This window comes from Macaca mulatta, chromosome 1, assembly GCF_049350105.2.
Source record: "Macaca mulatta isolate MMU2019108-1 chromosome 1, T2T-MMU8v2.0, whole genome shotgun sequence".
Taxonomy (NCBI): domain Eukaryota; kingdom Metazoa; phylum Chordata; class Mammalia; order Primates; family Cercopithecidae; genus Macaca; species Macaca mulatta.
In genome coordinates, this window is record NC_133406.1 from 43176929 (window position 1) to 43189448 (window position 12520).

The following is a 12520-nucleotide window of genomic DNA, read 5'->3' on the forward strand; positions in this document are numbered from 1 at the left end:
ATCACTAGGCTCTGTGGCCTCCCTTGAGCACCTGGAATAGCTCAGGTCTCTGTGACTTAGAATGAAATCCTTTTTAAATAAACAACAGAATGGGAGACTCAAATAGCATTCTCTAAATACTGCTTGGAAAGGAAGTACCTTCCCCCTTTCCTCTCATATTCCCACTCAGCCCAAATGGCCTGTCTGCTTCCTTTAAGTGACATGACTTATCGGTATCATAAACTCGGGTTCCACAGCCGCTGGGGCTGAAAAGAGACGACAGTTGTAGACTACAAAAGGTTGGTGGGAGCTGACTCTTTCTCAGGCTGCATCCCCGTCGGGTGGGCGGTCTAATATACATCCAAACAGAAATCAGGATGCCTGTTTGCCCCTGTTTAAATGCTGGGATCTGGACAACAACTCCTTTTCCAGGAAGGAAATGTGTTTTTATTCAAATGACACAAAGAATCGTTAGTTCATGGTAGACTTTCTTTGCTTATCCTCTTATCTCTGTTATTAGTACTGTAATGTATATAGCAATCACAACACGGAAAAACGTTGGCCTCTCTTCAGGGTGAGGTTTCCTTCTTGACTGGCAAGAAAATGCCATAGAGGGGAGCACCTTTCTAATGGATCTTTGGCTGAGACCTGAGACATGACTGTTCTAGGGGAGGAAATCTGAAACGGGGATATTATTCTGCCTTACTATGCTGCGTGTAGGATTCAAACTGCTCAGCAAATGTGAATCTTCATAATACAATTAAACAATCAATTTTCTCTTTGAATGCAATGTCTCACTCTTTCCCCACACCTCTCCCGCCCCTCCTCCTTGTCCTTTCTACGGGGCTTCCATCCTGTATTCACATTCCCCCCTACAATTAGTGACTACCCAGTTCTTGTCTCTCATTTCCCTCATCAGCCCCTTTCCTCTTCCTGGGCGTCTTGCCCCTACAGCGTTCTCCTCCCTCCCTTCCTCGCAGTCCACGGTCTCTGAGGAGATCAAAGAGCCATAGTGTGGCTGCCTCCCAGCTGAGAGAATTTTCCAGCTCCCCCTCCTGGCTGGGCCGAGTTGTGGGCTGAGAGGTAGGAGGCTGGGCTGGGGCGTCTTGACTTCTGTGGGGAATTAGGAAAGAAGTATCCGAAGCTGCGTTGTACACGATAGAAAAACAAAATTCCCTTTGTGCTAGTGTGGTGTCCCTCGGTTTGGGTCTTTGCCACACATTCTTGAAAGCCATTGTTTACACTAGGGTTTTGCAGGTTAGGAACGGTGCCGGTGGGAACCGAGCTGACACTGCAAGCGCTTCCCTGGCACTGAATTGACCCTACAATCAGTTGAGGGAAAAGTCACCCTCCAGGGGGGCCTCCAGAGCAAAGGAGGGAGGACGGCAACTGGCCAATCAGGAGGCGAGGCCGAGACAGGCTTCCCCTCGTCGCTCGTGAGCTGCAAACAGTGGAAAGTTGGGAACCTCAGTCGCCGGCCCAGGCGGAGAGCAGCGGCGGCGGCGGCGGCGACGGCAGCGGGACTCCGGCCGCGGCGCCGCAGGCTCAGAGTTGCCCCCGGGGCATGGACCCGGCGCGCCGCCAGCACTCCGCCACAGGCTGTCCAGGGCCCGCGGGCAGATAGCCGTCCAGCAGGAAGCCGCATCCAGACAAAAGCTGCCGCATCCCTGCCCTGCCCAGCCCCTGGAGGGATTCGAGTTTGGTGCTTGTCCCCGTCTGATTCTCAGCGCCAAACTTTTTGCTAGTTCAGAGATTCCAAGAGTCTGATGAGTTACTCTGAGAGGAAACCCCCTGCCTGTTGTTGAGGAGGACTAAGCACAGTGCTTAGGCGCTCAGGGGGAAAAGAAGTGGAAAAAAAAAAATGATTTCCAGGGAAGTTGTCCATACAGTATTCCTGTTTGCTCTTCTTTATTCTTCCCTAGCTCAAGATGCGAGCCCCCAGTCAGAGATCAGAGCTGAGGAAATTCCCGAGGGGGCCTCCACGTTGGCTTTTGTGTTTGATGTGACTGGTTCTATGTATGATGATTTAGTTCAGGTGATTGAAGGGGCTTCCAAAATTTTGGAGACATCTTTGAAAAGACCTAAGAGACCTCTTTTCAACTTTGCGTTGGTGCCTTTCCATGATCCAGGTAAGGGAAATATTTATACTTTGTCTTTGCTCTGTGTCATGATTACATTATTTCTTATGCTGTGAATGAAATTGTTTGTCAGGAAGTTTCAAAACCATTTTTAAAAAAACGTGCAGCTGAATATAGTTGTAACAAAGAATTGCTTGCTGGCGTCTGGGTTTGCTCATTGATACCTACTTAAATCTCAGCCCTGGTGGAGATGGCTTGTTTAGGGAACTTGTAGAGTGGTCCTCAAACCTGGAAATGTGGAGTTATGAAAAACAAAACCAAATATCTTGGGCAACGGCATCAAAATCACTTAACTCACTTAGATTTTAGAACTAAAGCATGTTTAATTACGAAGGCAGACTTGGACACGAATTTATAGCAGCAAAGCTTTAGGGGCTAACATCCGGATTGAAAGCACACTCTGAGGATAACTCTCATTTAAGAGGGGAAAAAACCTGTTGTATGAGGCACAAGGAAGCCTGTAAGTAGTAACTACTGGTGGAACTGAAGACATGAAAAGAAAAGAGAGAAACCAATCATTTCTTAACTGAATCTATTCATCTTTGCACCCGGGCATCATTAGATAGGTTCACGGATGGGTATAAACATTACATCCGTGTCTCCTGCAGTAGAACTGCATGTAATTCGGAATGTCTGTGCTTTTTAAAGGTAGTTGAAGCGAAATAACTTCATTTTTGCCCTAAAGCCATGGGTTTCAGCGGCTCCACTGTAATATGATCCTATTTACTTTTTTCAGTTTCTCTTTAAAGTAGCACCTCTCTGTGAGGCTTATAGGAGCCCTCATTGCCATAGCTGAGGGTAGCCTTGCAAGGGGAGCCCTGGGGCTGGCAGTCTAATGTCCACCTGAGTTTCATTAGCACAAGTTGCTGCCCAGTTAAAGAAATAAAGCAGTGGTTTCTTAACAGCCCTCCCCCACTGTTCTCCCACACTTTTCCTGCTTTTGAAATTCTCCCTTCACGAGAAGAACTTGACACAACCTCTTCACAATGAGAGTGTGATATCGGCAATCTCGAATTCTTTCCTGTGCATTTAGCAAAGGTATATAAGTTCATATTATTGGTAGGTATTAAATGTGGCAGGTTTTAACTATTAAACAATGGCACTGGGAGAAATTTAAAGAGAAATAGAACTCTCGGATTTTCATGCTCTTCAAATGATGAAAGCAATCTGTCCTCTTCTGGGATATGTAATATATGTATACACACATACACATACATACATCACATATATGTAATTACACATATTTGTAATTTCTACATTAGTTAAACATGAAATATTTATATTTAAATAAAGAATGATTATTTACTGTGTTTACTGTCTTAGTAAGACACGTCATATGTTGTGATTTTCAATGTATTAAATGTCAAGATGCCAACTGTGATGCAGTTTGAGGTTTTTGTTATTTCGGGATACCTTGAATATGTTTCTTCTATATGGATGAATCTGAAGTTAGCTAAAAAATGAAGTAAAATTTTGTTTTTTCTCTAACACTACGATTTGCTTTTCACCAAAGAACTCTTATGAAATTATATTGCCGTAAACAGAATACAAAAATTGCCCCAAGTTATAAATGGCTACTGGACTATCCTGATATTTTGAAGTGATATGAAAAATTATTGGAATGAATTGTATTGTGGTGCCCTGCTTTTCAGTTGTTACCAAATGGTAAAGTTTGTGTATTGTTGTAGTTGACTTTCCTGTAGTTTAGCAATCATGATTTAAAGTGGGGGGAAACTTGACATGCTAATAACAGATGAATGAATAAATTAGAGCTTTTCTAATATGAGAAAATGGTTAATTTAAATTGGTTTCAAAAACTTAATTGTGTATATAATTAAAAAGAATTATTAATTCTGTTTACATTGTGATTCAAAGTAGAGAGAAGTGGCCAAATGTTTATGTTATGTAAGGCTGTTTAAAATATAATATTTTTCAAGATAAAGAGAGAAATTGAAGTTAAAACATACTGTTAACATTAGTATTTACTTTACTAGATTGTGGTACTTTATTTGTGTGATATCTTTCCTCCGTGTGTGTATGTGTGTATAATTCTTAAGAGTTTTTGGCCTCTTTGTGTTTTGTTTTTTTTTTTTTTTAAGACAGGGTCTCACTCTGTCACCCAGGCTGGAGTAAGGTGGCACTATCACGGCTCACTGCAGCCTCAACCTCCTAGGCTCAAGCAGTCCTCTCACCTCAGCCTCCCAAGTAGGTGGGGCTACAGGCACATGCCACCACACTTGACTATTTTATTCGCAGAGACAGGGGTTCCACTATGTTGCCCAGGTTGGTCTTGAACTCCTGGTCTCAAGTGATTCTCCTGCCTTGGCCTCCTAAAGTGCTGGGATTATAGGCATGGGCATCTTGGAATGACAGGAAGGACCTTAAATGGGAATTGGCTGTCTTAGTGAGTGACATTAGAAAAGTACATTTACTGTTTGAGTGTTAATATCATCAACTATATAAATTGACAGAATTCTATGTGAATATCTCTAAGGTCTCTTCTAATTGTGACAGTTAATGACTCTGTTTTACATATGGTTGTTTTCATAGTCCCTAACACATATTCCTATGGTTGAGTGACACAACCAACATGGAAAGAAATAACGTATGGGATTTAATATGATTATATAATAATCTTGAATGCTTATAAGCCCTTTGACATCTATCACATTTAGCTAGATGAAATAATGGATACATTCTGGGATATATTCTATGTCTTTTGATATAAACCTTTAGATCTTTGCAGATGTTTGCTTTGGAGCCCTGCATTACAGTTTAGAGCAAGGTGTGTGTTTGCAGATGGAGTAAATTTAAAACACATGGAACACATAGGTGTAGAGGAGGCAGGATGTCTAACAAGTTGAAAATGAAATAAGACCATTCAGAATACGTGCATGTAAGAAGCACTGTGTTGAACTAGCAGCACATGTGTCTAGAGTAGGAGGAGGTACCAGAGATGACCAGGGGTCATGGAAAGGCAGGCCAACCTTTTGATTTTGATGTAACTTAACTATGGTTAAGATGGATTTTCCACTTTCACAATCACAATCACAGTTAATGTATTGATTTTTAATGGTTTTGTTGAGATGTAATCCCCTTACCATACAATTCATCCACTTAAAATGTACAATTTGATGTTTTTAATATATTTACAGATAGGTGCAAACATTGCGACAGTCCATTGTAGACATCTTTATTACCACAAAACCAAATCCCATACCCTTCAGCTATCAGTCCCCTATACCCCAATCATCTTCCCCTCAGTCCCGGCCAGCCACTAATCTATTTTTTTGCTTCTATAGATTTTTCTGTTCTGGACTTTTATACAAGTAGAATCATATTCTATGAGGTCTTTTATGACTGGCTTCTTTCACTTTAGCATAACATTTTCAACATTCATCCATGTTGTAGCATGTATTAGCACTTCATTCCCCTTTTTATAGCCAAATAATATTCCATTGAATGATACACCACATTTTGTTTATCTGTTAGTCCATGATGGATATTTGAGTTGTTTCCACCTTTTGAAACATTATTGTGAACAATGCTCCCATACATATTCATGTACAAGTTTCTGTGTAGACAGTTGTTTTCATTTCTTTTGGGTATATACCTGGAAGTGGAATTGCTGGGTCATAGGAACTCTATGTTTAATTGTTTGAGAAACTGCCAAGCTGTTTTCCAAAGCAGCTGTACCATTTTATATTCCCACTAGCAGTGTGTGAGCAGTTCCGATTTCTTCACATCCTCCTCAATATATTACGATTATTATCATTATTTGAAAAATGCACAGGTTCTTTGTTATATCACATAGATTTATAAGGCTCTTATTACTTATAGTTAAAATAATTTAAAAAAATAGAAAGTAAACTCATTCCGGAGATTATTCTCTTTATGTAGCATACAACTTCTTTTTTTCTTCCAACTTTCATTTTAGGTTCAGGGGCCACATGTGCAGCCTTGTTACATGGGTAAATTGTGTGTCACTGGGGTTTGGTGTACAAATGATTTCATCATCCAGGTAGTGAGCGTAGTACCTGATAGCTTTTCAATTCTCAGCCTCCTCATATCCTCTCATCTCAAGTAAGTTCCAGTGTCTGTCTACCTCTTTGTGTACATGTGTACTCAGTGTTTAGTTTCATTTATGTTATAAATGAAAACATATGGCATTTGGTTTTCTGTTCCTGCATTAATATGCTTAGGATAATGGCCTCCAGCTGTATCCATGTTACCGAAAAGGACATGATTTCACTCTTTCTTATGACTGTGTAGTATTCCATGGGGTATCTGTACCATATTTTCTTTGTCTAGTCCATCATTAATGGGCATCTAGGTTGATTCCATGTCTTTGCTAGTGCAACATGCTGTTATTGAAATTTTTGATTCTTATGTATTAATTTTTACTGTGCTTTTTACATAACACTCAGAATGTATTCCTCTCTTCCTTGAAATACAACGTTGAGGAGGGCTGATCATCTCTCTTTCACTATAGCTTCTTTTATCACTCACTCTCTTATATCCCCTCCTCTCTTTAAGGCAGGTACCAGAGACAGGAGGAGAGAGAACAGGACAGTGTTTTAATGAGTTACTTCATAGAAAGAAAACTCTTTTTTTCTTCTCTTTCACAATTGTGTCTCCACTTTCTTCCCAGGATATCTTATGTGAGTCTTCATGCATGCATTCATTCATTCACTCACCTGTGTTTCAGACCTTGCTTCACATGAAAGGGAGTAAAACAGATAAAAGCTCCTACATTCATGAGCTTACATTCTATTGCAGGGGTGGGGAGTGACACAGGCAATAAAGAAAACAATTAAAATATATATGGTATTTTTGATGATGATAATTGGTATGGAGAAAATAAAAAGCAGGAAAAGGGATGGGGAGTTTGAGGTGGATTGAAGGTGTTGGGATTTTAAATATGGTCATTAGGGAAATCCTCAGTTGAAAAGTTACATTTGATCAAAGACTTGAAGGAGGTGAGAGAGGGAGAAATGAGGATATCTATGGAAAGAATGTTACAGGTGGAGAAACAATAAATGAAAAACTCTCCTGATAAGAGCATCCTGACATGTTCAGGGAACAGTGAAAAGACCAGGGTCTGGAACACAATGAGTGATAGGAAGAAGTTAGAGGGTGAAGTCAGAAATATGTTAAAGTCATTTCAGGAAAGGGCTCGTAGTCCATTGTGACTTTGGCTTTTACTCTGAGTGAGATGGGTTGCCATTTTAGGGTTCTGAACATAGAAGTGACATGATCTGACTTATGCATCTACATAATCATTCTGTTGTTTGAGAATAGTTGGAACAGAGCAAGGACAGAAACAGGGAGAATAGACAGGACACTATTGTATAATTCAGACAAAACAAGATGGCATATCTTGCATGAAGTTGGTGGCTGTGGGAGGTGTGAGAAATAATTGGATTTTCTGTATATTTTGAAGATGAATCCAAAAGGATTTAATGAAGAACTGGATGTGAGGTCTTAGAAAAATAAAGAAGACAAGACAGGTTCTGAGGATTTGGCTTGAATGATGCTATGGTTTGGATGTGGTTTTTCCATGCCAAAAATTTTATGTGGAAATTTGATACCCAATGTGTCAGTGTTGGGAGGTAGGACCTAGTAGGAAGTGTTTAGGTAGATCCCTCATGGACAGGTTAATGTCTTCCCTTGAGGGCAAGTTCTTGCTCTTACGTGAATAAATTAGTTCCTTTTAAGAGTAAGTTGATTGAGTGGGGGTGGGGTGGGGAGGAGCTCAGTGTTTCACACCTGTAATCCCAGCACTTTGAGAGACTGAGGCAGACAGATTACTTGAGGTCAACAGTTCAAGACCAGCCTGGCCAACATGGTGAAACCCTGTCTCCACTAAAAATACAAAATTAGCTGGGTATGGTGGCACGTGCCCGTAGTCTCAGCTCCTTGGGAAGCTGAGGCAGGAAAATCGCTTGAACCCTGGAGGCAGAGGTTACAGTGAGCTGAGATTGGACCATTGCACTTAAGCCTGGGCAATAGAGCAGACTCCATCTCAAAAAAAAAAAAAAAAAAAAAAAGAGCAAGTTGTTTAAAAAGAGTCTGGCTTCCTTGGTTTTTCTCTCTTGCTGCTTCTCTTGCCATGTGATCTCTTTGCAATGCCCCACCTCCCTTCCATCATCCACTATGAGTGGAAGCAGCATGAGGCCCTCACCAGTTGCAGCTGCCCAATTTTGAACTTTCCAGTCACCAGAATCATGAGCCCAATACACCATTTTTCTTTAAAAATTACCTAGCCTAAAGCATTCTGTTATAACTACAGTGAATGGACTAAGACAAGTGAATAGAAGTGTAGCTTGGCCTTTCACTGAGATGGAGAAGAATGAGCAAGAAGCAGGTTTGATAAAGGGTGGTAGGATGAAGTTTTGATTTTTAGGTGTTAAAGTCTGAGATGCCTTTTGATACTCAAGTAGAGATAAGAAGATAGTTGGATATGTGAGATTTAAGTTCCAGGGGAGATGTCTTGGGATCCAAAGACATACATGTAGATGATATTTAGGACAATTAGACTAGATGAGATCATTAAGGGGGACTGACTATAAATGAAGAAGAGAAGAGGTCTGAGAACCTAGCCCTGGGTCTCCAAGGTTTAGCAGTCAGATAGATGAGGATGAATCAGCAAAGCAGCCCAAGAGATTGAACTCAGGGTAGGAGGAGAAGAGTATGTTATACTAGAAGTCAAGGAACTGTTTCAAAGAAGAACTAATTGGTCACTTAAAAGGAGGATCAAGAATTGGCTAATCAGTTTAGCAATGTGGAAGTCATTGGTGACTCAACAAGAACAGTTTCACGGAGGAGATGGGAGTGAAAGCTTGTTTGGAGAGAATTCAAAGAGAATGGGAAAAGAGGATTTGGAAATCTTTGTAATTATATTGCTGCGTCCAACTACTGGAACAGTTGCTTTGTTCAGAGGCTAAAATTGAACTTAGTTTTGATAAACGATTCAACCAGTATTTTATGAAATACAAATAAAAATAAAAAGAACATCCAGTTTGGAACAGAAGACTTGTGTTCTTTTCCTTATTCTTTTCACTTCAGCAAATCATTTAACCTTGCTCGAGTCTCTGTTTCTCCACCTAAAAAATTAGTGCATTGGTAGGTTATTATCAAAGTTCATGATTTACATCATTATAATATAGAGAAAAGTAAGCGACTATAACGAGGTTCAAAGTAGCAAGGACTTGATTCATTGGGAGAAATATTGGCATTATATATCTTTGTATATAAAAATTTTCATTTTAATACAGTTCATCAGCCTTCAATAACTTGGTATAGTTTGGCTGTACCTACACAGTGTTAAGAAAATCCTCCAGGATTTTTTTTTTGGTAAAATGATTCTCTTAGAATATTTTTCTGAGTGATAGCAAGATCATTTGAAACCATAATGAATAGAAAGATTTTGACATGGAAGATATTACACATTTGGACCTTGACAACCTATGCACATCTATATGAACTGAACTTCAAATTGAAATGTTGTCAGTTTCAATATATATAGGAAAAAGAACCAAAAAGTTAGTCTCTGTGCCTCTCGCACATCCTACAGGAAGGAGGATTTTCATGAGCAAAATGATTGGTCTGTTATGTCCAAGAGAAATTCAACTGAACGGAATGCACTAAACTTTAAGAGTTAGAGACTTTGGACAAGGGCAACTCTTCTTTCTTAGGATAATAAATATTTCAACTTTGGTGAGTGAGTCTTATGTCACTGGATGTCTCCTGAGGATATGTAGAGGTGTTTTGCTATGCATAACAAATACTTTCTCTTAAAGTATAGGGACCAAAGTTTGGTAAATCAGATATTTTAAATGTGTTAGGGATGTTTCCCATTTAACAGAATCCTCTGTGACTCCAAGAAATGAAGTATTCCCCGCCCCGCTTGTTGATTAGTTAAGGAATAGCCTTCTACTTTATTGTTGATAAATCAGAATTTGACATTGCTTATGATTTGTTTCTGATCACACAGACAATAACCATTCTTGATGATCTTTATAATTTTGCTTACTCATCTTTCTCCCTGACTAGACATTAAGCTCCAAAAGACTACTTGATTCACCTTACAGCCACACAATAGACACTCAAGAAATGTTTCATGAATGAATGAATGAATGCTGCAGACAAAAACTGATAATTTCTCTGGGTATTTTTATCCTGCCTTTCATATCTATGATTTTACTTTTTAACTCATAAGTAGAAGAATACATTTTACAACATAATAATTTGCTAATTAGGCCTTTTTGGTGATAATATATTTCCCATCCAAGCTTGAATATGAAATGGAAGGATAATTATGACCCAGATAATGCCTGACTGAGTCTTGGGTAGTGATTGAATGTTTCTAAAGCAGGTGATTTTGTTGGGGATTTAAATGCAGTCTGGAATGTTTCAGCTGTATGCTATAAGGCAGTCTGCCTACCTTCCAATTTTAACTGGACTGACTGAAGGAGTGTTAGAACAATTAAACTGATTTCCAAGGAGCACTGTGCAACCAGAGGACCCGTGTTGTAGGTCTTCTCACAAATCTACAGGGATTCTCAACCTTGGTTTTTGTGGTTTCTGATAATCCCATGAGGAGTCTTCATCACTGTGGAGAATAGGAAAAATTTAAAAATGGACTTATGTCAACTATAAGATGTCATGCTATCAGTGTTTCCTACCTTAGTGATGCTACTGTGGTTAAGTAAAACATTATGTGTGAAAGTCATTTAAAAGTACCATAGAACAAATGGTGTTGCTGTAACTTATTTGTCTATAAATATTGAATAGGTACTGGAAGGAAGGCAATTATCAAGGAAAATAGTACAACACTTATATAGTCAGACTAATAAAATAAATAGAAAAAGATTCTACTCGATGACTGTTAACCTATAGGCAAAGGATGATTCAAACTAGTTCAGTTATATAACTATTCTAATATATTTCCATATATTCAGTGCTTTGAGAAGCATGTATGCTTTGCTATATTATCCCTTTGAGCCCTAGGCTCAATTGGAGCCTCATAATTGGAAAACTAGCAAGAGAATCTAAAATGTCAAAGATATGCCATTAGATCCATTCATTCATTCAGTTATTTAGTCTGTCAATTACAGACTTCTTACCATTTGTCAGGGACTATGCTAGATGCTCTTGATTCAACTCTATGAGAATTAGGGCAAGATAAATTACAATATACAATACTATGCTACCTTTTATAGCAGTAGGAAGCATAGGGTGCTGTGCAGACCTGGAGCAGTGCACCTGATCCTGAATTAAGATGGTGGTGGTAGCAAGGTTTTCTGGAAGAGTTGTGGCCTGGACTGAAATCTGAAGAAAGTGCATGAATAAAAGCAGTTTAATCAAGCATTGAGGAGTTTGGATTTCATCCCGAAAGCTATCAGGAGCCTGGAAGGATTATAAGTAAGGAGTGACATGATTGGGTTTTTATTTTAGATCTCTATCTCCTGGATGGATTGGAACAAGGGAATCCTGAGAGCTGGGAGATGAAATGTGAGGCCATCACAGTTCAGGGGGAAACATTGAGGGGACTTGGGTGTAGAGATAAGGGGATAGATTTCTGAGCTATTAAGAATGTCCAATGGACTGGACATGGTCCTAAGAATGTAAAAAAAAAAAAAGAGAGAGAAATATAATTGCTTTTGGAGGTTAAAATTTGAAATTAGCATATGATGGAAGAAAAAGATATGCAAAGTTAGCTTTAAGACACAATGTTACTCCCAGGCCAGTAAGTGCTGATAGCAAGCTCCTTATACATTAACTTATCCAAGATAAAATGTCAACCTAAAGTTTAGGGAATCGGCAATGAAAAAGAGAGTCACAGAAACAGACTTAAGCAGTGTACAGCCAAGTTCTAACTAGGGTTCAGGATGTTAGTTCATTCTATACTTGAATAACCAGCCCACGCATCAGCAGTCTTTCTAACTGTGGTGATAGACTGTTTATCCTTATAAATATGTAATGATGTCATTACATATTTGGATCATAATATTAACTCTCCTTTTTCTGGTTGAATGCTCACCAAATAGCCTCCTGCAAATGTAACCTCATGCACTTTCCTTATGGGGAGAGAAGGCTGTAGTCAGACTGGCACATACATCAGGTTCACCAGGCAGTTATATTTCTCATTGTTAACTCATATTTTGGCACACTAGTCATATCCATCAGTCTCTTTTGTTTAAAATATTCTGACAGTGTCAAGTTCAAGTTTCTGAATTTGCAAGTCCAAGAGCCAGTCCTTGATCAATGATGGTGAATTTATCAAAGTCTCTCTGTGTGGATCTGTTTGGGTGGCCTGTCTGTCTCCAGGTATCACTCCTCAGCATTTCCAACTGTCAGTGTTAGTATGACTAGTGCCAAGTAGCTGTTCTGTCCACTTG

General features: G+C 39.4%; 1 protein-coding gene across 1 annotated transcript in view; it reads left to right on the top strand.

Moving 5' to 3' along the window:
- The first annotated feature begins 1223 nt into the window (after window positions 1–1223).
- HMCN1 (hemicentin 1) overlaps window positions 1224–12520 on the top strand; it is a 455102-nt gene continuing 443805 nt past the window's right edge. The window contains exon 1 of the mRNA XM_015121897.3: window positions 1224–2108. Coding sequence (XP_014977383.3) covers window positions 1841–2108 — 268 coding nt within the window. The 5' untranslated portion in view covers window positions 1224–1840. The remainder of the gene's footprint in view (window positions 2109–12520) is intronic.